Source organism: Trachypithecus francoisi, unplaced genomic scaffold, assembly GCF_009764315.1.
Source record: "Trachypithecus francoisi isolate TF-2019V2 unplaced genomic scaffold, Tfra_2.0 Lachesis_group17, whole genome shotgun sequence".
Taxonomy (NCBI): Eukaryota; Metazoa; Chordata; class Mammalia; order Primates; family Cercopithecidae; genus Trachypithecus; species Trachypithecus francoisi.
Genome location: NW_022681462.1, coordinates 59,245,420 through 59,266,432, shown reverse-complemented (window position 1 = coordinate 59,266,432; position 21,013 = coordinate 59,245,420). Strand labels below are relative to the sequence as shown.

General features: G+C 35.5%; 1 protein-coding gene and 1 non-coding gene across 7 annotated transcripts in view; one reads left to right on the top strand and one right to left on the bottom strand.

The window, feature by feature from the left end:
• Positions 1–21,013, top strand: part of FOXN2 (forkhead box N2) — a 78,566-nt gene that overhangs the window by 14,837 nt on the left and 42,716 nt on the right. For 4 of the 6 annotated variants that reach the window (XM_033175780.1, XM_033175775.1, XM_033175774.1 and 1 more), the window contains one exon: positions 17,307–17,857. In XM_033175780.1, coding sequence (XP_033031671.1) covers positions 17,321–17,857 — 537 coding nt within the window. In that variant the 5' untranslated portion in view covers positions 17,307–17,320. Of the gene's footprint in view, positions 1–4,894; positions 5,080–17,306; positions 17,858–21,013 lie in introns of all 6 variants that reach the window. The other 2 variants (XM_033175778.1, XM_033175777.1) reach the window with 2 other exon arrangements.
• On the bottom strand, positions 11,261–11,400 carry LOC117063201. The gene has a single exon (XR_004428800.1). It is a non-coding gene; the product is annotated as a U4 spliceosomal RNA (small nuclear RNA).

Below are 21,013 nucleotides of genomic sequence, written 5' to 3'. Positions count from 1 at the left end.
AGAGGCAGTTTTATCCCTAAGAGACCATAATGCTTCAGTTCTCCTGGATGCATGACATCATGTAGCATTATAATCAAATATACATCTTTTTGCAGTACATTGGGGATTTGATTTTACCCTGTAATCTCAGTATTGGATTTTATGGGGATAGACATTATTTATAATGGAGAATCTTAATCAAAACAAAAAATGTATTGTTAAATCAGTAGGAAAGGTTGTGAGTTCCTTCCTTTTATATTGCCTTTTTTTCTTACATGAGGTTTACCAGTGTTTTTAGATATTCTGAGATTATAGAATATCTTTAAAGCTGTAGTGGCTGTTAAGTTTATTACACAGTGCATTGCAGATAATGAACGTTCAGTAAATACTAGACTTTATTTTTGCTACTGACTCGACAAATTAACAGGAAGAAAATTGTTTTCCTTTTTTGAGTGAGAACCAACCTTAATTACGAGGAAAAAATAAAAATAAAAAATTGTTTTCCTTTTTAAAAATGAGGAAGTCTTCAGATTTAGAAAATATTAGTATCTATAAACTGCTAAAATATATTATGTCAAGTTTATTGTAATCTGATTATACTTTTGAATAAATCTGGGAAATACAATGCTGTGGCTTCCAGGCTTGAGAAATGGTACCTTATTATAATTAATAAATATGGTTCATTCCTAAGAATATTGGAGGTGAGGAAAGGAGAGGAAAATTGAATGGAAATTTATTTTATTATATATTAAATCTTAGTGGCAAAGCTTAAATAAATTGCAGTGAAGAATTGAACTAATTGCTAGGCAGTTTCCATAAAATTCACAAACATTTGGATTTCTGGGCTTTGCCATAGCTCTGTAGTAGACATTTCTTTTTCTGTGAAAAACATTGTTTAGTGATCTGAATTCAGTGAATGACTATCTCTTTCCCTTTACTAGGATTATCTTAGCCTAAGTCAATTTGTTTTTTTAATATTGGTTACTTGAGAGTGATTGGATAAGAAAGCCACAAATCTGAGATGATGCCTGCCTTCTGGTTGCTCTTTTGACATTTGTGAAATTGATTGATTTTGCTGATGACATGCAGTTAAAGTTTCCAAATATCTTAAGACCACCTAAAAAGAATTAGAGATTGTAAACTTTTAAATTAAGTGTAACCAAAAAATCCTATTTTTATATGCTTCAGGATTCACGTTTAAGTATTTAATGAGACTGATTTTAAGTAAGAAGCTGGAGTAGTAGGGTCAAAATGGTGAGAAACAATTTTATCTGTAGGCTAGATGCAGCCATATAGTTTGAGGTTAATTATTTCTTGCTTAAAGCCTGGGACTGACTACAGTCTTCCTCAGGCCTCTTGGTACAGTTATTCAAGTGTTGGTTTCAACTTCTTTCCAGTTCTAGTAGAAATAACAGATGGCATGTTCTTTTTCACTCCATGTAGTAAAGCTTACAGCACAATTGATGTTCTTCATTACCCAAAGAGGTAATAAGGAAAGATATTCAGTGACTGGCCCAAGGGTACAAGGAAACACTAAATTTGCCTAAGTTTGCTTTGGGCTATCAAGAATTGACTGTTGTATTTTGTTTTGATCTGAGTCTTTTCTCAGTGCTATATTTTATTTCCCAGTAAGAATTCTTAGACAATATAATGGATGAAATATAAATTTTAAAAAATTAAACAATTATTTAGAAACAACATAGAGTTAGGACCCTAAGAACTATAGTATACGTAAGATAGAAACTTAAATAAAACTGAAAATGTGGCGTGAAGAGATTCAATAATAAACCTTTAAAAGCACTTTTTAAAGGTATTGAACTCATAATTAATCGAACCGAGTTAATTGCAGCTATGCTTTATTTGCTGTGGACCTATGTAAGTTATTAAAGAGTACACTAAAAATATTTATGTTGGCCAGGCACAGTGTTTCATGCCTGTAATCCTTACAATTGGGGAGGGGCCAAGGCAGAAGGATCCTTGAGCGTAGGAGTTTGAGACCAGCCTGAGCAACATAGGGAGACCCTGCCTCTACAGAAGTAAGAAAATTAGCTGAGTGTGGTGACACATGCGTGTTGTCCCAGCTACTCAGGGAGCTGAGGTGGGATGATCACGTGAGCCCAAGAGCTTGAGGTTGCAGTGAGCTGTGATCATGCCACCGCACTCCAGCCTGGGTGACAGAACCAGAAAAAAAAAAAAGAAAGAAAAAAACCCAGAACCTTTATGTTCATGAGAATTTCTGAACTGAGCTGGATTTTTTTTGGTCATTAAATAAATTTTATATTCGTATATCCATATTTTTAATGTACTCTAGCTGCTAGGCTGGAATTAACCATGCTATTTATATATTTTTCTTAGATCTGCCTCATTTGTTAGAAGTATTATCTCAAAAATGGATAGAAAATTATTTTGAGTATTTTAACTTAAGAATTCTGAAACAGAATAGTACATTCTAAATTAGTTGGATACAAATGAATGTAACTAGGAGATATTTATATTCTTGTCCAGTTTTGATGATGCCATTACATTTGTTGCTGTGTCTTTTCTTTTTATTATTGAGAATGGCATTAATAGTGAAAACTCATCATTATTTCAGAGGTAGTATTGTTATTTTTGTTGTTCATAAATTCTTTTGTGTGTGTGTGAGAATGTTGGGATCAGACAAAGCTGTTAATAAAGTAATTTAGACCTTTCTTGGCCATTAATAACAAAATATTAAAAGTTTGTATGTTTTAAGTTCTTTTGGATTATTTAAACTACAAGGATTAGCAGAAGGGTTCTATCATGTTGCATGATTGGCAAAATATCTGCAAGCAAAGTGCATGGAGACAAATATAATAAGGAAGTGAAAGTGGAATAATAGAGAAAATTATGAAACACGTATTGTGGCACTCTTCCAAGAAGTCCTGATCTCATTTGGCCACCTTGTCAGTGGATGTCATTGGTCGTGAGGGAGATCTATCCTTAACACTAGACAAATATTTTTTAAATTTCAAAACTTCAAAATATAAAGCCTTGTTACTGATTTTGTACCCTAATTTTTATATTTGGAGGTTATAATATTTATACATCTACTTTAGGAAGAAAGCTAATAATTTTAAAATTTATAATAGTAATAACCATCATTACTATCTCTGCAGCTAGTATTCATTGTATACTTACTGTGTACCTCTGTTCTAAGTGCTTTATTTTTGTTGTTTAATTTGTACTAAGAATCTTATGAAAGTAAGTAGTAGTATAATTCTAAATTGATAGGTCTCATAGCTTAGTGAAAGGCAGGGCTGGGATTTGAACCCAAGCAATATTTCTTCACAGCTCATGCTGATAATCCCTTGCTTCACTGTCTCCAGATGTAATTAATATCAAGATAAATGATTTAGATTTTACTTTTTGAATTTTTAAATTAATGAAGTTCCTTATCCTTCACAATTTCAACTTCAAATATATTGCCTCCTCAAGTTTCTGCCCAAATATCTCCTAGTATTATGTATGTGTGTGTAATTCCTTTCTAAAGGAAGAAGGCTTTCATTTTATAAATTATATAATATTTACCATAGACTGTAACTATGACAACAGAGCCATGCATGTAGTAGATGCAAGAAGTTTCTGATTTGAAGTCTCTTAGAAAGGAACCAGAAGTTCTTCTGAATAGTATATCTCTTATACATCTCTTTCTGTACCTTTTATCTACATTACTAGATGCAGAGATACTATAATCGTGGTCCAATATAGCTAATACTTTATCTTTAGCATTTAAAATTCCTATATACATTTTATATAGATTTAAATTTCTATATTTAAAATTCCTATACACATTTAGGTACTTCTGACATCATAGTAATTCATAATACATTTCCTTATCAGGAGGTTACTTACTCTGTATCCTCAACTGTTAAACCACAGATAGACAAAAAAGAGACTTATAAGTATTTGTGAGGGTGGGGGAATCAGAAAGTTTATGCATTAAATTCATGTCCCTTAAGGTGAGCTCTTTACCCTTATTAAGATTTTATTCAGATCTGTGGTGTTATGTGAAATTCTAATGAAATTTACCTGGCTTTCCATTCTGTGACAGGTAATAAATCGATAAGTCCATTTCCATGATTTAGAAATCCCAAATCCTCCAGAAACCAAAAGTTTTCTTGACCCTTATAGTGGTAAAACATGATCTGAGTGGATATAAGGGTATTGGTGGTCTTTATTTACTCCCTTCTTAGTGTGAATATACATTTTGCCACAGAAATATTAACATATTTGTTTTGGGGTATTGCCTTAGACTTCACTAGGATGTGAGAGAAATATATGTATATGTATAGATATCGTATTACCTTTCTGAAATCCAAAATATTCTGAATTTTGAAATATATTTGGCCCTAAGGTTTTTAGATAAGGGATCACAGACCTGTATAATCAGGTACATTGACTACATACAGTACCATTGAGGACTAAGATATGGAAGTAAGGTTTTTTTGGTAACTTAAATATAGCAATGTGAGACGTTTCAGTATGGAGCAGTGCCTCTCTCAAATAATATGGATCTCTTTTAAAGAAAAAAAAATCTCATTTTGAGAATCTCCAACTTTAGTTCTTAGAGCAGTTTTCTTTAAAAATGTCTCACTTTTCTCTTTGAAAATGGCAAAATATATTTTTTATTATTGAAATGAAAGCACAAAATGAAAATTTGCAACACTTGGGGCCTGTAGAATGTATCCACTAATCTTTTACCTCCAGGGATATGTACTTTACCTACTTCCGATTGGGATTCATTGTCATAATGAGCAACTCTTGTTAGAAGTATGTCAGACTTCTCAAGTGTGCTGAGGCAGAAAGGAAAACATAAGAAATTATGTGCTAAAATAAAGGATAATGTACTTTAGTGACACTGTCATCAGAAATTAATGTAAATATCTGTTTCCAGCAGCATGGTGAACCACGTACCTGGATCAAGGTACCAAGTACCTTCAGCTTTCTGCTGAAAACAACCTAAAATACTGGATAAAATAAAATCTTAAATGCATCAGTGCTCTGGCGCAAAGGGGAGAGTACTTAGGGCAGGCTGAGTTCTGAACCTGGCTATTGCCTTGAGGATATTTGCCACATCAGGTGAGCTTCTCTGTTCTTGGCTTTGTGGGGCTCAGGGATCAGGAAGCAAAGCCTAGACCCAGTCAAGGTGGAGCATTTAGCAGGAAATAGTCTTCCTGATTAATTTGGAGCCCCATTGTACTGCACCTTTATAAGAGTGATATAGAAATTCTTTCCCTTTATGCCCCCAGGGTTTCTACAGGTAAATTTTTTTCTCGAATATTGCTGTAAATTGAAAAAATGTCACTGAAAATGTGCTACCACAAACCAGCTCTCACACTAGTTGCAGCATGAATTCACACTAAACCTTAAGAATTTAAAATGATCCTGGGTTGTTACGACTCCCAAGGGCCTGATAAAACCTAACATGTAATCATCATTATCAAAGAATTCCCATTGGTAAAGTTCTAATGAAAATAAGTGACTTATAATAAAAACTACAGACCATCCAAGGAAAAAGGCACAATGTAAGAGAATCATTTGAGTCAGATCTGCAAATAGTTCACATTTTAGAATTACCAGATGGAAAATAGAAAGTAAATACATTTAATATGTTCAGTAAGAGACTTAAAAATGAAAAGAGCAAACATGTTGAAACAGAGCCAGAAGTTCTGGAAATGAAAATAGTAATTGAAATTAAAATTCAGTGAATAGGTATAAAAGCAAATATACTGTTGAAAAGGTAGCATAATGAAAGGTAAATCTTAAGAAATTTAGAGCACAATATAGACAAGAAATTGGAAAATACAAAAGAGGTTAATAAAGGGAACATTTTTAAGAGAAAAGACATTACCTCCAAAGGAATATCAGGTTTCGATAACAGTAATGGAAATAGTAATGGACTATGAAATGATATGTGAGACAAAATAACAGTGTGGAATTCTATAGCAAAAACATCTTTCAAGATCATGGACAAAATAAAGACATGTTCATACAAGCAAAATGTGAAAGTTCACTGACTATTTTTTAAGCAGAAGTGAATGATCATAGGTAGAAAATCTGAGATTTAAGAAGAAACTATCAGAGAGTGACAATTATATGGGTGAATAAAAATGGACTGCATAAATAATAATAGCATCTTACGAAGTTAAGAAAAAGCTATATTGGCTGGGCGCGGTGGCTTACGCCTGCAATCCCAGCACTTTGGGAGGCCAAGGCGGGTGGATCACGAGGTCAGGAGATCGAGACCATCCTGGCAAACACGGTGAAACCCCATCTCTACTAAAAATACAAAAAAATTAGCTGGGCATGGTGGCAGGTGCCTGCGGTCCCAGCTCCTCAGGAGGCTGAGGCAGGAGAATGGTATGGACCCGGGAGGGCAGAGCTTGCAGTGAGCGAACATCGTGCCACTGCGCTCCAGCCTGGGCAGCAGAGTGAGACTCCGTCTCAAAAAAGAAAAAGCTATATTATATTATAAACAAGGAGAAGGTGATTGGAGCTAGCATGTAAAGATCTTTTTATTGTTGCTGGGCACAGTGGCTCACGCCTGTGATTCCAGCACTTTGGGAGGCCAAGGTGGGCAGATCACTTGAGGTCAGGAGTTCGAGACCAGCCTGGCCAACATGGTGAAATCCAGTCTCTACCAAAAATATTTTTTAAAAAAAGCCGGATGTGGTGGTTCACACCTGTAGTCTCAGCTACTCAGGAGGCCGAGGCAGGAGAATCGCTTGAACTCAGGAGGTGGAGGTTGCTGTGAGCTGAGATTGTGCCACTGCACTCCAGCCTGGGTGACAGAGCAAGACTCTGTTTCAAAAAAAGAAAAAAAAAAAATATATATATATGTATATATATTTATTGTTATTGTTTAGGGGCAGACTAAAGATAACTGGCATTTTAGAAGTCTATATCAAAAATTATAAGGTAACATTTCAGTGATAGAAATATGTATATAACTTCCACACTAATAGAGGATTAAAAGAAATGGAATGAGAAAAAAGAATCATCCCAAAGAAGGCAAGAAAAGAAAGAGAAAAATTAACATGGAAAGAGTGGGATACCAAAAAGGATGGTAGAAGTAAATCCAAATACATGCATGCCTTTAAAAACAATATTCATTTATATGGGATATAGGATAGAGACTACAAGAAAACAAAAATGTTGAAAGTAAAATGATGGAAAAATATACACCTGGCAATTTTTTTTTTATTTTTTTAAATTTTAGTGTGTACATAGTAGGTGTATATATTTATGGGGTACGTGAGATGTTTTGATACAGGTATGCAATGTGAAATAAGCACCTCCTGGGAGATGGGGTATCCATCCTTTCAAGCATTTATCCTTTGAGTTACAGATAATCTAATTATATTCTTTAAGTTATTTAAAAATATACAAATAAGTTATTATTGATTATAGTCACCCTATTGTGCTATCAAATAGTAGGTCTTATTCTTGTTTTTTTTGTACTCATTAACCACCCCCACCGCCCTCCCACTAATCCCCCACTACCTTTCCCAGCCTCTGGTAGCTATCCTTCTACTCTTATGTTCATGATTTCAATTCATTTGATTTTTAGATCCTACAAATAAGTGAGAACATGTGATGTTTGTCTTTCTGTGCCTGGCTTATTTCACTTAACATAATGATCTCCAGTTCCATCCATGTTGTTGCAAATGATTGGATCTCTCTCTTTTTTTTATGAGACTGAGTCATCTCCCTTTGTTGCCTAGGCTGGTGTACGGTGGTGTGATCTCAACTCGCTGTAACCTCACTTCCCAGGTTTGAGCGATTCTCCTGCATCATCTTCCCAAGTAGCTGTGACCACAGGCACACACCACCATGCCCCACTAATTTTTGTGTTTTTTGTTTTTTTTTTTTTTTTTGGTGCATATGGGGTTTCACCATGTTGGCCAGGCTGATTTTGAACTGCTGACCTCAAATGACCCGCCCACCTCTGCCTCCCAAAGTGCTGGGATTACAGGCGTGAGCCACCACCCCTGGCCTGATCTCATTCTTTTTCATGGCTGAATAGTATTGCATTGTGTATACGTACCACATCCATTCCTTTCGTTGATGGACATTTAGGTTGCTGCCTGGCTAATATTAATGGGAAGAAAGCTAGTACATCATTTCAAATAGACTTAAAGACAAAAAGAATTGATGCATAATGGGAAATGGCTAATTAGGTAGGAATATATATGTTTTAAAGTTACATGCAATTAATAACTATAGCCACAAAATGAAGCAAAAAGTTAACAGATGTACAAGCAAAAAATTGAAAAATTTTACCAGTATAGCAGGAGATTGTAATATATCTGCCTAAGTATTTGATGTAGAAAGCAGATCCCAAAAAAAGATTAGTAGGAATATAGAAAATTTAAACAGTGCAATTAACAAGCTTCATCCAATGGACATATATTTCATCCACGCACCATAGAAACATCAAGTGAATCATTATGAACATTAATCATGTACTGGGCCATGAAACAAGTTTCAACAAATTTTAGAGAATTGATACCTTATACACTATTGTAATACCAACTCAGTTAGGTTAGAAATAGGTAAGCAAAAAAAACTTTTTTTTTTTTTTTGAGGCGGAGTCTCGCTCTGTCGCCCGGACTGGAGTGCGGTGGCCGGATCTCAGCTCACTGCAAGCTCCGCCTCCCGGGTTTGCGCCATTTTCCCGCCTCAGCCTCCCGAGTAAATCACATGGAAATTAAAAAAAAATTTTTTCTCAGTATCTCATTGATGAGAAAAGAGATGTGGAAGTTGGCCTGTTCTTTAGTAGGAGATGTTAAATCATACCTCAGGTTTGCTTGCAGCAGACAAAAACTGAGAAATGGCCCAGATAAAAGGCCTTGCATTCTTAACAGATGAGAGTGTGCAGGGACGCTGAGGACTAATGGTGGATTGGTTCTTCTAACAGGAAGAATGAATTTTTTTTTTTTTTTTTTTTTTTTTTTGAGACGGAATCTCAGAATCTTGCTCTGTTGCGGGGGCTGGAGTGCAGCGGCTCGATCTCGGCTCACTGCAAGCTCCGCCTCCTGGGTTCACGCCATTCTCCTTCCTCAGCCTCCCAAGCAGCTGGGACCACAGGGGCCCGCCACCACGCCCGGCTAATTTTTTGTATTTTTAGTAGAGAGAGGATATTTCACCGTTCTAGCCAGGATGGTGTCGATCTCCTGACCTCATGATCCACCCGCCTTGGCCTCCCAAAGTGCTGGGATTACAGGCATGAGCCACCATGCTCGGCCTGAAGTTTTTAATAAATAGTGCTGGAACAATTTTATGTTTATATGTGAAAGATGAAATTGGATAAAAAATACATGTATACATTTTTGGTGAGTTGAGGAGGCAAAAACTATAAAACAAACTGCAGACCATAAAGAAAAGGGTTAATAAATTCCACCATATGAAAGTAAAGAAGTTTCTTATTAAAAGGCAACTAATAAAGAGATTGAAAGACAAGTCCTCTACTGGGGAAAGATATTTGCATCACATATAAGTATTAGTATCCAAACATTACAAATCATTAAGAAAACCCATAGAAAAATAGGCACAAGGCTTCAATAGATGCTTTATGGAAGAGGAAACCCAAATGGTATATAGATAGATATATATTCATAGCTGTATGTTCATATATATCTATATATTCATATTCTGTATATCCATATACAGATATAAATGAATGAAAAGGTGTTCCACCCTGTTACTAATCCGGGAAATGCAAATTAAAACTACAAGGAGATAGAGTTTCATAGTTGATATGGTCTGGCTTTGAGTCCCCACTCAGATCTCATCTTTAATTGTAATCCGAATTGTAATCCCCACATGTAGAGGAGGGACCTTGTGGTAGGTGATTAGATCATGGGGGTGGTCCCTTCAAGCTATTCTTGTGATAGTGAGTTCTCACGAGATCTGGTGGTTTTACAAGGGGCTTTTCCCCAGTTTGCTCAGCACTTCTCCTTCCTGCCACCATTTGAAGAAGGATGTTTTTGCTTCCCCTTCCGCCATGATTGTAAGTTTCCTGAGGCCTCTCCAGCCGTGCAGAACTGTGAGCCAATTAAACCTCTTTCCATTATAAATTACTCAGTCTCGGATATGTCCCTCTAGCAGCTTAAGAATGGACTAATACAGTAGTCATCAGCTTGGCAAAAAACAATTTTGGCAAGTACATGAAGCATTTGGTATATACATTTCTGGTTAGTGGTAACCGATCAGCATTTTTTTGGTAAGCAGTTGGTCATCAATTAAAGTTGAAGACTATTCTGTGATCAAATAATTCTGCTTCTTGACATATGTTCAACTTTTAGATGTATACTCGAGGAATTTTTGGCACTTGTATTCCAGGTGATATGAACAAAGACTTCTATAACAATAGTACTTGTGATAGTCCCAAACATAAACAATTAAGTGTTCCTTAAGAGTATAGGAAATTATTGAATATTCATAAAATGGAATACTAGTCTCTCTAAAAATGAATTACTGCTGCAATAATGTTAGTGAATTTGATGAGAGAAAAAACAAATCTCGGAATGTCTTCCATGTAATTTTATTTTATATGATGTTTAAATGTGGAAGGCTAGATAATGTTTAAGGATTCTAACATCTGGAAAAATATAAAGAAAAAACCTTTTGTTAACTCAGTCTTTAATATAATCAGTTAAAAGTGTAGAAAAATAAGTCAAAATTCTGTTTGGTTAAACCAACGTTTTGTGTTTAGTAGGTTTCTTAGTTATTTTGGGCAAAAAAGGCTATCACTGTGACACATCTAATTCTCTGTAATGCAGCATATTGAGTTTTAGATAATGCTGAAACTTCTGTGGCTTTGTTTCCCTTTTCTTATGTAGTCTCTGAAGCATTTCTCTCTTACCGATGTTAATACCGACCTAAGCAAAAATGCTCTTCTATGACCTTTTGGGAAATAATCGGAGAATTCCAATATGTAATTTTATTTTTCTTATCCTAGAGTAGGGTATCACTATAACATTGAACATAATATGCAGATGTGCAGATCTCTGTTAGACACCTTCAGAGATGCATGAGCTGCACAACTGTGGGAAAAAAAAATAGTACATTTAAATCCCAAGCTGCCTTCTCAAGATACTGCCATAGTACATTTAAATCCCAAGCCTTCTTCTCAAGATACCGCCATGGCAGGCACACAGTCAAGCTCTAGATGGGTTCCAGAGTGATTGTACTGGGTTGGTTTGAACTCTCCACTTTTATTTTTATTTATTTTTCGTATTTTATTTGTTTGTTTATGTCTCCATAGAGACTATCAAAAATTGCCAGTGCTGACTATATTGCAAGTAATTGCAGTGGGGTATTGGGGAAAGTTTCCAGTTAGCAATAATTGTGCTCAGATAAACCTCGTTGGCTGCGATACTGCCACTGCACAAAGCTTTAACTCTCCACTTTTAAAAATCTCCTTGTGGATCTAGAACTAGATGTACCATATGACCCAGCCATCCCACTACTGGGTATATACCAAAGGATTATAAATTACTCTACTACAAAGACACATGCACACGTTTGTTTATTGCGGCACTATTCACAATAGCAAGACTTGGAATCAACCCAATGTCCATCTGTGACAGACTGGATTAAGAAAATGTGGCACATATACACCATGGAATACTATGCAGCCATCAAAAAGGATGAGTTTGCGTCCTTTGTAGGACATGGATGCAACTGGAAACCATCATTCTTAGCAAACTATCACAAGAACAGAAAACCAAACACCGCATGTTCTCACTCATAGGTGGGAACTGAACAATGAGATCACTTGGACTCGGGAAGGGAACATCACACACTGGGGCCTATCATGGGGAGGGGGGAGGAGGGAGGGATTGCATTGGGGAGTTATACATGATATAAACGTCATGCACATGTACCCTAGAACTTAAAGTATAATAAAAAAAAAAAAAAAAAAAAAAAAAAAAAATAAAAATCTCCTTGTGAATAATTCTTTCTCTTTTTAGAATGTAGAAGATGGGAGCCTTAACACAAGTTTGTACTTTGCTAAAGTATATAGTCCATTTATCTACTTTTTTGGATAGCAGTGTCTTGGCTTTAGAAATTTGTTTATTAGTGGTTGTATTAATTACTTGGATTAAGCTAGTTACACTCCTAAAAATTAGAATATATTTTTTAAATCCCACATCATATTATTTTGGCTTTTTTAAAAGTAATATTTGTTATGTACCACAATTTTATATGGTTCGTAGAAATACTGTTCTTAAAGGAGCAATAAAATGTTACGTTACAAGCCCAGGTTTTCTTCTATTTATGCATTTGGCTTTATGAAGCAAATTGACCATGCGTATTATTAATGCTCTGCTAGTGAACGGTTTCATTTCATTTTAAGATGCAGTTTCTCATAAGACTATAATTTTTAAAATAAATAAAATTGAAAGTTTTCTTGATTTTATTGTGAAATATACAGATCTTTTTGTAGTAATAATGCATATTTATATATTCCTGAAAACACTAAAATTGTGCTCAGCTGATGGGCCAAGTCACTCAAAAGTGAAAAATATGCAGCTTTGTATCCAGAATACTAACAAAAAAATCTTAATGAGAATACTAGAGTATGTTAAAACATATATGAAATTTGTCACAAATAAGTAATATGGTCAGTTTAAGATTTTTAAAAGAAGATGAACACTGTGCGAGGAAGGGTTGAAGCTACAGGGTTAGGAGGCCAGGGTAAAATGCATAAAGATTTGGAAAGAAGAGCTCATTAAACACTTGCAAGAAAGAGCATGTGGCCAAACTGTGCCAAGAGGAAGAACATGGGTTGAATGAGAATTGTGTACCATACTGTCTTTTCAGCAGCTTGCTGCTTTCCACTGTGTTAGCCTATTTTGGGTTCAGCTGTTATTTGGTAGTACAAAAACATAGGCTGAGAAGAATCATGTACAAACCAATATGACTTACATTGTACTAAAATCGTTCCTTTATTTACCAATGGGCTAATTCATATTATGTAAGGTTTGCAACAGAACAGGCTGTACTAAGAATACAAGAGGTGGCTTCTGTTTTTGACTTGAGCTCTCTGATAAGTCCATGACCTTTTTAAGATTTGATTTTTGTGTGTGAAATGGAAATACTACAACTAAAAATAATGTAGCACAGCCTTTTCTCCCTTGAGCTTATTGTTTTAATTTTAAGCTATAATAAACACATTAAAGAAAAACTGGAAAACAGAACAACAAAGACAAAGATTACTGTTAGTAATATAAACCACTGTTTTCTTTTTTGTATGTATTTTTTACTTTTTCACCAGTTTTTAATTTATTCACATTCTTCAAGTCAGTCATTTTTAATGGCTACTAAATATTAGATTGAATAGATGGGCTTTACCTTACCATTTCTCTGTTACAGAAAATGTAAGTTGTTTATAGTTTTCCATTATCTTTAATAATTTTTGGATGAATATCTGTGTGTCCCTCCACACATCGTGGGCTACGAAGGGAGTATCTTTTTCCCTACATAAGATTATTTCACAAAAGTGACACATTTGGAATTGTTGGTTCAAAGAATGAAATTTTTAATAATTCTTGATACACATTTCCAGTTAGCTTTCCAAAATGGCCCTAGGTCCTTGCCCAAAATTGTGTATATTTTTTAAAATAAGTTTGTAATATAATTTTTTAATTTATGTATTTGTTTGCTATTTGTATTTAATATGTGAGAAAAGATCATTTGCCTATTTATCCATTGTGGTGGACTTAGTATTCTAAGTGGGTAGTGCTCTGTCTACGGTCGTAGCACCCTGAACATGTCTGATCTCATCTAAATGGATAGTGCTCTAAAGTGCTATATAAGGATAGTTTAGAAACAGCTTTTTTTCCTTCTTGCAAACACAATGACAGTTCAAACCTTACTAAGATGATGTCAGTACTTGGTTTTTAATAATGTCAGTACTTGGTTTTTTAAACTTTGCTTGGATTAACACTCTGTAACTCTTTGGCATATTTGTTGCCATACTATTTCTTTACATCTTAAAGTAATGAAATTTTATTATAAACTTGTAATTCAGAGGAATAACATACTTGGAACCATTTAAATTACTTATGAGAAAATTTAGTCAATAGTTATCAAGAAACTGATTTTTTGAGTATGTTACATTAATAAAACGCACTATTTCTGTTTTAAGTAGTATTGCTAAAAATGCAAGTTACTTGAGCGGTTGAGAGTGACTCTAATGGCCAGAAATTTGAATATTGAACTTAGCCTTGTTTATAATTTTGGCTCTGCTTTTTATTAGCTTTAGTGCCTTAGGGAAATGGCTTACTTCATTTCCATTTCCTTATTCTTAACAATGAATTTCAGTTTTTTTTATTGTTACCACTTAGGATGTTTCCTACCGTTAAGCATTCATTTCCAAAATAAATGAACTCTTAAAGGCAGTTAGTGCAGCATTTTATAAAATAGACATACAATTTGTATTATGAGTTCATTTCTGTCTGAAATAATTATGATTTGAGTGTCTACTCATACTTAACATTTTGATAAGATTCATTAGGAATACAAAAGTAAAAGACTGTTATCCCAGCTGGGCATGGTGGGTCGTGCCTGTAATCCCAACACTTTGGGAAGCTGAGGCGGGAGGATTGCTTAGGCCAGTTGTTTGAGACCAGCCTGGGCAACCATAGCAAGACTTTGTTTCTATAAAAAATTTAAAAATTAGCTGGGCATGGTGGTGTGCGCCTGTAGTCCCAGCTACTTGGGAGGCTGGCATAGGAGGATCGCTTGAACCTAGAAGGTGGAGGTTACAGTGAGCCATGATACCACTACTATACTACAACCTGGGTGACGGAGTGAGACCCTGTCTCTTAAAAAAAAAAAAAAAAGACTTACTCCTCATGGAATTCACGGTTGGAAAGGAAGGATGTATATTGAACTAAGGAGTAGTTCAGAGTAAGTAGAGATGATGCATTTTAAAGCCTATGACATAGAATCTGTAATGTAGTAAAATCTCAGCAAATGTTAGCCACTGCTGTTTGGTACTTTCTAATTTTTAGATGTAATAACAGATAAATGGAGATTTAAGTGACAAGGCAAAAGTGAAACGTTAGAAATTAATCACTCCCTTCTTTAATTGAACACTGGGTACACTAAAGAGTGGGTTTTTTTGTTTGTTTGTTTTTTAAGGAAACAAGACACTATTCAACCAATTCTCATTCATCATGTTTTTAAGTCTCTATGAATAGAGAGACTTTGGTGATAAAATGAATAATTTGATCACTTACATAGTACAGGATATCAGTTCTGAATACATTGTGTGCTCATATATGTGAATGCTTATGTATGTGGTTTTCATAAGAGATTGAAACAGAAGCCAAATCTGTTATCGTTCGATCTTTTTCTTTTTACAGTGTTGTGATGTTTCAAGTTATGGGTGCACAGGAGAGAGATAAGAACTGGATATGGAAAGAATGCTGTTAAGATTTAAAATGAATAGGATTTGAGTCATTGGTGCTCATAGGTGTTGTGTACATACTATTGCCAGCACATATCGTGGTTAGAATTTTGTTTCTGGAGTCAGTCTGCCTGGATTTAAATTCTAACAGTTCCACTTATGCTTAACCTCTCTGATTAATTTTCCTCATCAATAAAGTTGAATTAATAATAGTGCCTACCTTATAGGGTTTAATTGACAGTTAATTGAGACATCATATGTAAATTATTTAGCAAAATGCCTGGGCGCTAAAGTATTATCTAAGGCTGTTGCTAATGGAGTGCTCTGAGGCTAACTACTTCTGGTGGTAGCTCCCAGAATTCAGATAAACTGTTCTACATCTAAAATTAACCAGTTTTCTCTTTTACATAACTGACATAAAAAATAGAAATAAAATAAAATTAGCCGGTTTTCAGAATTCTTGAAGTAACCTGCCATCTATGTTCTAAGCAAAATAAAACTCTGGAGGTACCCCCTCCCCCCCAATTATTTCAGTTACACAAGCATAAGTGGGTTGAATAGGATAATAGTTGGTTTTTCACTGAATTTAGAAATGAGTTATCTTTGTGAGCCATTGAAAATTAATTAAATAGCACATTAGCCTATTGCTTTCTTCTCTGGTCTGTTATTCTCTCATGATAAAGTTTTTAAATAGAACGGTGTTTAAAATGCAAAACAAAAATCATTTGAGAAAATAGAAATGAAAAAAGAATAGTAACAGCTATTTTTCGCTCTCCTTGAAAGTACAGGGACAGTTCAGACCTTACTAAGAGAATGTCAGCCTTGAAATGTCAGTACTTGAGATGATATAGAATGCAGAGTTTAAAAGTACTGGAATTTTAAAAAGAAATGATAAACTTATAGTGAATTTAATTTAGCTAATAATAAATTTAGTGAATAAGAAATGTTATCTTGTTAGACTTTCAGAAATATAGAATAGAATGGTTGGTAACCAGATATGGGTGGTGGGGGTAGGAGGAGGGTGTAGGGAAGGGGGAAATATGTTAGTCAAAGATTACAAAGTTATGGTTACACAAGAGAAGTAAGTTCTAGTGACCTATTGCATAGCATGGTGACTATAGTTAATAATAATGTATATTTCAAAATTCCTAAAAGAACATTTAAAATGTTCTCACCACAAAGAGAAATAAGTATGTGAGGTGATGGATATATTAATTAGCCTGATCTAATCATTTCACAATATATACATGTATCATAATATCACATTGTACCCCATATATATAAGTATTATTTGTCAATGAAAAATAAATAATGAAATAAAAATGTTATCTCTTTTTAGTATGATATGCTGTAAAAATAGTATACATAGTTCCTTTTTATAGTAAATATTTGAGATTTGAGGAAAGAGTTTATTTTAAAATATTGCTTAAATAATATTTCAAATGTATTATTTTCAGGATTCAACTATTTGTAAAATCATAGATTTTTAAGATACATATGAAGTCTTATAATTCAAAGAAATAGCCTTTTTAAGTATTTATACTTTTTTAAGTATTAACAGCCACTTCCTATTAGGCGATTAGTGTGGGCTAGGTACTTAAGTACTAAGTATTTAAAATGCATTATTTAATTGTGTTACTATCACCCATACATCTGGTCCTATAAAGCTGCACTTTATTTATAGCCATTTCAACTAATATAAGTTATTTTCCTTGTATTATAACCAGTAGTATCTTCATTATACAAATGTGATGCTTAAATATTATGTGGGATAATTGATAGCAAAATTTCTCTGATTTGGGGATATTTGCATATGTATTTTCTTTTTCCCAGAGTTTAAGAATCTAAAGTATTACATTGATAATTGTTTCCTTTGTTGCAGAACTATAAGAGTAAATGGGTCCAGTAACTGGAATGACTCCAGATAAGAGAGCTGAAACCCCAGGAGCTGAAAAGATTGCAGGATTAAGCCAGATTTACAAAATGGGAAGCTTGCCTGAAGCTGTTGATGCTGCCAGGCCAAAGGCCACTCTAGTGGACAGTGAGTCAGCAGATGATGAACTCACAAACTTGAACTGGCTTCATGAAAGTACTAATCTTCTAACAAACTTCAGCCTCGGAAGTGAGGGTCTTCCAATTGTTAGTCCATTGTATGACATAGAGGGAGATGATGTGCCATCCTTTGGACCAGCTTGCTACCAGAACGCAGAAAAAAAATCAGCAACTTCAAAGCCCCCATACTCCTTTAGTCTTCTCATTTATATGGCTATTGAGCACTCTCCAAATAAATGTTTGCCTGTCAAAGAAATTTATAGCTGGATTCTGGACCATTTTCCATATTTTGCTACTGCACCAACAGGCTGGAAGAATTCTGTTCGACATAATCTGTCCCTGAATAAATGTTTTCAGAAAGTGGAAAGAAGCCATGGCAAGGTCAGTGTTTATGAATTGTATTTGAGAGGTGGGGGAACTAATTAACATGGAGCCCTTAAAATATCTGCAAACCGGGGAGACAAAAAGTAGTCAAGTCGAATCACTTCAGCTGAACTGAATTATATTAGTTCATCATTTATTTTTGCTTGAGATGTTTTAAAATTTCTTAAATATTGATATAAATTTAGTAGAATTATGTTTTGTCTACTATAGGTACCTAGATTAGTCTTTTTATTATTTTAGCTCTTTGTTTCTGGTTTCTGTAGTGTTCTATAACTATCAGTATTTGATTCTTTATTCAATATGATAATCTCTGCCTTATAATCAAAGTATAGACCATTTAAATTAATGAAATTGATATGGTTGGGTTTAAATCTATCACCTTGCTATTTATTTGATTTTCTTTTCCACTTCTCCTGCTTTTTTTGGGTTAAGGTATTCTTCATTTTGGGTTTTGGTTTTTTAGTGTTTTTTTGTTTTTTTTTTTTTTTTGTTTGTTTTTTTTTGAGACAGTCTCCATCTGTCGCCCAGCCTGAAGTGCAGTGGCGCAATCTCCGCTCACTACAACCTCCACCTCCTGGGTTCCAGCGATTCTTATGCCTCAGCATCCAGAATAGCTGGGACTACAGGTGTGTGCCACCATGAGCAGCTAATTTTTGTGTTTTTAGTAGAGATGGGGTTTTGCATGTTGCCCAGACGGGTTTTGGAACTCCTGACCTCAAGCACCATCCACCTTGAGCTCCCAAAGTGTTGGGATTACAAGTTTGAGCCACTGTGTCTGGCCAAGGTGTTGTGTGTGTGTGTGTGTGTGTGTGTGTGTGTGTTGTGTGTTTTATGCTTCAATTTTATCTCTACTATTGGCTTATTATTTATTTATTTATTTTAGTGGTTGCTATATGGTTTTCAGTATACATCTTTAATTTATCATTGGTCCACCTTCAAATAATATTACACCATTTCACTTAACTGGCTCTTTACAGAAAAGGTTGCTCGGCGCCTGATGGCCTACTAGATTAATTCCTTTTGCCTGGAGAAGTTTATTTAAAATTTCTCATTATTCAGTTTTGCTGGCAATGGTTGTTTTAAACTTTTTTTGTGGTGTGTGAGTTTAGAATTCTAGGTTAACATTTTTTTATTCTGTGTATTTTATTTTATTTTATTTTATTTTATTTTTTGAGACGGAGTCTTGCTCTGCCACCCAGACTGGAGTGCAGTGGCCGGATCTCAGCTCACTGCAAGCTCCGCCTCCCGGGTTTACGCCATTCTCCTGCCTCAGCCTCCCGAGTAGCTGGGACTACAGGCGCCCGCCTCGTCGCCCGGCTAGTTTTTTGTATTTTTAAGTAGAGACGGGGTTTCACCGTATTAGCCAGGATGGTCTCGATCTCCTGACCTCGTGATTCGCCTGTCTCGGCCTCCCAAAGTGCTGGGATTACAGGCTTGAGCCACCGCGCCCGGCTTCTGTGTATTTTAAAGATGATTTGTTGTCTTCTGGCTCCCATAGTTTCTGGTGAGAAGTCTGCTGTCATTCCTATTTTTGTTCCTCTGTATGTAATGTTTCTTTTTTTAATTGCTGTCTTCAATATTTTTTCTTTATCTCTTTATCACTGCTTTTCAGCAGTTTGATTATAACGGGCCTAGTTGTGGTGTTCTTTATTTTTATCTCGCTTTGGTTTCTCAGTGGTTCTTAAATATATGGTTTATTGCCTTTCATTAAATTTAGGAAATTTTTGCTCATTATCTCTTCAAATATTTCTTTTGCCTCACTCTTACTTTTAGGACTCCAAGTAAAAATATATTAGACCATTTGCTAGTTGTCTTACCTCTTGATTGCTTTGCCCTTCCCCAACTCTTTCTCTCTTAGTTTGGATGGTTTTTATCGATTTTTCTGTAGGTCCACCCTTTTTGTTCATTGTGTTCATTCTGTTGATAAGCCCCAGTGAAGGACTTCTTCACATTTTAAATTTCTAATGTTTTCATTTTCCTTTTAAAAAAGTTTCTGTCTCTGATAAAATTCCCCACTAGATCCATAAACATATTAATTATAGTTATTATATAATGTCTGTCAGTTTCAATATCTGGTCTGTCTCTGGGTCTGGTTTTGTTGACTGTTTTAATCTCTTGTTTTTGTATGTGTTTTATAATTTTGGATTGAATATCAGACATTGTAAAAGAATGGCAGGGATGAAAGTACATAATATTTCTACCCAGAAATAGGCATGCCTCTACTTCTGTCAGGCTGTTAGTGTGAACAGGTATTGGTCAGTCTAGTTAGTAATTGAGAAGAGTTTTGAGTGTTTGTGGTTGCAGTAATTACTGTCAGTACACCACAATCTTCAGACTCTTACAGAGATGGACTGCCAATACTTTGTGTTTAAAAGCGAGATCTGGAGTAATAGATGATTTTTTTGTCTCGGCATTACTGCTACAACTTCATCTTCCAGCTTGTGCCACATTTGAGGGTGGGAGAGAGGTAAGATAGTTCTCCCTGTTGCCCTTCCTTACAGCACTAGATTGCTGTTGCTTGTTACTTGGAGCAAGGCTTTTGGAGGGGGCAGAGTGGGATCCTTGGTTCTTCTCCAGCATTAGTCTTAAACAGGCTCAGGATGCCTGTGCTTCAGGTGTGAGTCTTTCTCTGCCTCTCCGAGGAGCAGATAGTCTCTCCATCTACTCAGTATAGAGTCTAGAGCTGCATTCTTCAGTAGCAAAACGTAAACTGTTTCATGCCAGGACCATCTCACCACTGCACTTCAGCCTGGGCATTAAAGGGAGACTCTGTCTCACAAGACAAAACAAAAAACACTAGATTCAACTTTGGCCAAGTGCAGTGGCTCACACCTGTAATCCCAGCACTTTGGGAGGCTGCGACAGGTGGATCACTTGAGCCCAGGAGTTCGAGACCAGCCTGGGCAACATGGCAAAACCCTGTCTCTACTAAAATTAGAAAACATTACCTGGGCGTGGTGGTACACGCCTGTAGTCCCAGCTACTCAGGAAATGGAGGTAGGAGGATTGCTGGAACCCCTGGAGATTGCAGTGGGCCAAGATTGTGCCACTGCACTCCAGCCTTGATGACAAAGTGAGACTCTGTCTCAAAATAAAAAAATAATCTGGGCGTGGTGGCTCGCACCTGTAATCCCAGCACTTTGGGAGGCTGAG